Source organism: Mesitornis unicolor, unplaced genomic scaffold (genome assembly GCF_000695765.1).
Source record: "Mesitornis unicolor isolate BGI_N332 unplaced genomic scaffold, ASM69576v1 scaffold44361, whole genome shotgun sequence".
Taxonomy (NCBI): Eukaryota; Metazoa; Chordata; class Aves; order Mesitornithiformes; family Mesitornithidae; genus Mesitornis; species Mesitornis unicolor.
In genome coordinates this window covers 2,713-6,044 of record NW_010166585.1, presented here as the reverse complement: position 1 = coordinate 6,044, position 3,332 = coordinate 2,713, and the positions used below count along the sequence as shown (strand labels likewise).

Sequence of the window (3,332 nt, the reverse complement as noted above, 5' to 3'; positions counted from 1 at the left end):
ACGGGCGGGCCAGCGCCTTGCCGGGGGTAGGGGGCTTGGGGCACTTCTTGCCCGAAGCAAGGTGGGGCGCTGTGTGTGTGTGTGTTGCCGTGCCCTGGTCTAGGGGCATCCTCTGCTCAGCCCCGCGGTGTCCCTGCTGTTCGCGGGGCCCTGGGCAGTGGTGTACAGAAAGGGAGACTGTTTCTCTGGGGCATCTCAGTGAAAGAGCAGAAGGAAGCAAAGGTCTTTTTTTTTTTTTGTCTTTTTTTTTCACTCTCTGCGAGATAGACCAACAGGAAACACATTGACGGAAATGTTGCCAAAGCCTGTACAGTGGCTTTAACTGGTGTTTCTGTTCGGTGGAGATGAAAAATCAGAGGAGGCGAAAGATCAGACTAGGAACTGGGGGAAATTAAATCAGACGAAGGAAATTAGCGGGCCTTGGACCCGGCGGGCCTCCAGGCCCAGGATTGGACAGGAGCTGGGGCTCCCCGGGCACGCGTGTCCATGGCCGCCCTGTGACCCTCAGCTCTGTGCCTCTCTCTGAAGGGAAGCCGCTACTGTGGAGCCCCTTCATCCAGCGGCCACTGCACAAGAGGAAAGGGGGGCAGGTCCGCTTCTCCAACGACCAGACCATCGAGCTGGAGAAGAAGTTCGAGACACAGAAGTACCTCTCTCCACCGGAGAGGAAGCGCCTGGCCAAGATTCCAAGATGCTGCAGCTCAGCGAGAGGCAGGTGAGGCTGTGCCCACGCCCCGGGGACCCGCACCCCATCCCCGGGCAGCCTCCAGGGCTGGCAGCTCTGTCCTCACTCCGGCCCCCGCCGTGCGACTGCTGTTGGGGCACCTCTCCCGAGGTGTAGCCCCACTCTGGGCCGGCTCGGGGCGAGGAAGTTGGCTCTGTTTGTGGCTGTTTTGGTGCTTACTGGCTCCGAAACTACCCTGTGCCTTCTCTCGTTGTCGTTGCTCAGGTCAAAACGTGGTTTCAGAATCGCAGAGCCAAATGGAGACGTCTAAAGCAGGTACGGGGATGTTTCTGTTTCTATAGAAATAAGTATTTTAATTGTCTTATCTTATGCCGTGCTCACCTATTCCAGGTTGTATGCAGAAGTCATCTGAAAGGCTGTTTAACCTCTTCACCTTGATTAAAAAGACAAATAGTCATGCTGGAATCCATGAGGGCTCGTTCAGGCAGCACTAACGTTAAAAGCTCCTAATGTAGTTCCTATATCAATTATGCCCAGCGTTCACACACTGCCTATTAAAACTCCACACTAATTGTTTTGTAAACCCATATGTTGTTTAGCCAATTAATGTGGAGAAGATAAGTAATTGTCAGTAAATTGCTTAGGCAGTTGTTTTGCAGAAGAATATTTACCGGTCTTTTAAATCACCCTCTCTTAATAAACAAAAGTCGATTTATTCGACAAAGGTTGGGAGAGGCAGGGATAATGCCTTGTTTGTTTTGAGGAGCCACATGGAAAATTGAGTAGCTTTTACTTTTCCTTTGCAAATAGTTACAGTATATGAGGCTGAGAGGTGGAAGCGGTTTCCCTTCCCTTAGAAATGGTGCTCAAGCAGATAATTTTTTTTTTTTTGAGCGGCCCAATCCTCCCCTGGCTCAGTCAGATCGAGGCCCCTTTGCTTAAATATTTGTGAAACATCCCTGCATTGAGGCCTGAGTCCAGCTTCAGTAAGCGTGACACGGACAGATGAGTTTTACTCGTGAATCGGCCTTTAATATAAAAATAATGAGAAAACAAAACTAATCACAGTGCCTTGCTTTAGATATATTTTTTCTGTGAACTTCTCCCAGGTTTAACCTGTACTTCAGTTGCTTTTTTAATAAAACCCCTTTACTCCAGCAAGAGGCAGGCTGAGTCTTCAGCGGTGCCGCCTTGGCAGAGCCTGACCTGCGCCACAGTGTCCGGAGAGCTTGCTCGGGATCTCGGCCATTTTAAGTCATTTCCTCCTTTTCATTTAGTCACATCCATTCCTCTGAGCCCACACGGTTATATCATGGGTACATGTCTCTGCCTGCTTTCTCTTTGCTTCAGAGTATCATTTCATGCCCCCTTAGGGGACTGGGCTCCCCAGACAGCTGCCGATGCAGAGCTACTCCTGCCTTTGGAAATGGGGTTTTGTTTTGTTTTGGCTTATTTTTAATGGCGAGTGTTTTTAATGTTGAGTTTTAGCTTAATTAGTAATGTTTCCCATTTGCTTTTGGGCCACTGATGAGGATTTGGCCTCCTTCCTTTTGCTGCTTGGTGTAATTAAAGAAAGATCAGGGCAGGAGGAAGCTGTGTGTTGGTGTTTGTAGACTCATAGTAAACATTTGCTTTGCTAAAGACAAAAGTTCGGAGGTTCCTGGGCTCCAGCAGCTCCCGACTCTTTTGAAGTGGCTGTGATAACCATCGCCAAGGAGCCTTACTCACAGCAGCGGCCCCTGTGTCTGGAGCAGGATCAGGGCCGAGCCCCTGCAGTCGGCTGAGCCCTGGCCCGGCCCTGGCCCACTCAGGCAGGTTTATAGCGGGAGGCCTGGGAAAGTAGCGGGACACCTGTCATTTCCTGCAAGAGTCCCAACGTGGTTTTCCCACCCAGCATGGCTGGAATTCCCAGGCCTCCTGGCTCTGTGGCCTGTATTTCTGTATAAAGCAGGTTTCTTTCATTGCAGGAGAACCCTCAGGCCACCAAAAAAGAAGAAGTGGAAGGTGCTGACAGTCACAGTGACCAAAGGCCAGAGAGCTGCCCAAACCCTGAGCAGAAGGGTAAGGAGGTCTCCCTGGACGGCTCACAGTATACCCCCTCGCCTGCCTCACAGGAGGACCTGGAGTCAGACATCTCCGACGACTCTGATCAAGAAGTGGACATTGAAGGCGATAAAGGCTATTACAATCCTGCCCACTAACGGCCCCATGCGGAGAGTGGACCCTAACTCGGCTTGCACTTCGCCAGGGGCTGGTCCGGAAGAATACTATGCTACAGGAGAAAACTTTCACCATTCCACTGAAAAGAACCCCAACCAAACCAACACCAAATAGACTTATTTTAAAATAAGCAAAGAAAGATGTATTTTCTGCAAACAGTCCATTTTTGGCAGATCTCTAATTTGGTTAAAGAAACATGGTTTGTATTTAATTATTTGTAAGATATATTTGTACATTAATTGATGTTCTAACTGGAATATAATACTATACCCCGTCCTTCCTTACGGCGGGTCTGAATCATCTGCTGGTGGTGATCAGGCAAAACTCCTCTCTAGCTCCTGTGGAAGTGAGTACAGATTGCAGGACTAAGCCCTTTGTATGTGTAAGCAAATGTAGTTTAAAGATTAATTTAAACACCCTTTGCAAG

General features: G+C 49.3%; 1 protein-coding gene across 1 annotated transcript; it reads left to right on the top strand.

The window, feature by feature from the left end:
* Window positions 1-528: 528 nt before the first annotated feature.
* On the top strand, window positions 529-2,886 carry LOC104548873 (hematopoietically-expressed homeobox protein HHEX-like; the record flags this gene model as incomplete). Its single annotated transcript, XM_010195009.1, is given in 4 exon segments — window positions 529-683; window positions 686-715; window positions 950-1,000; window positions 2,653-2,886. Coding segments are annotated over 4 exon segments (470 nt in total), but the record flags the coding sequence as incomplete, so codon positions are not given.
* Between the last annotated feature and the right edge of the window lie 446 nt (window positions 2,887-3,332).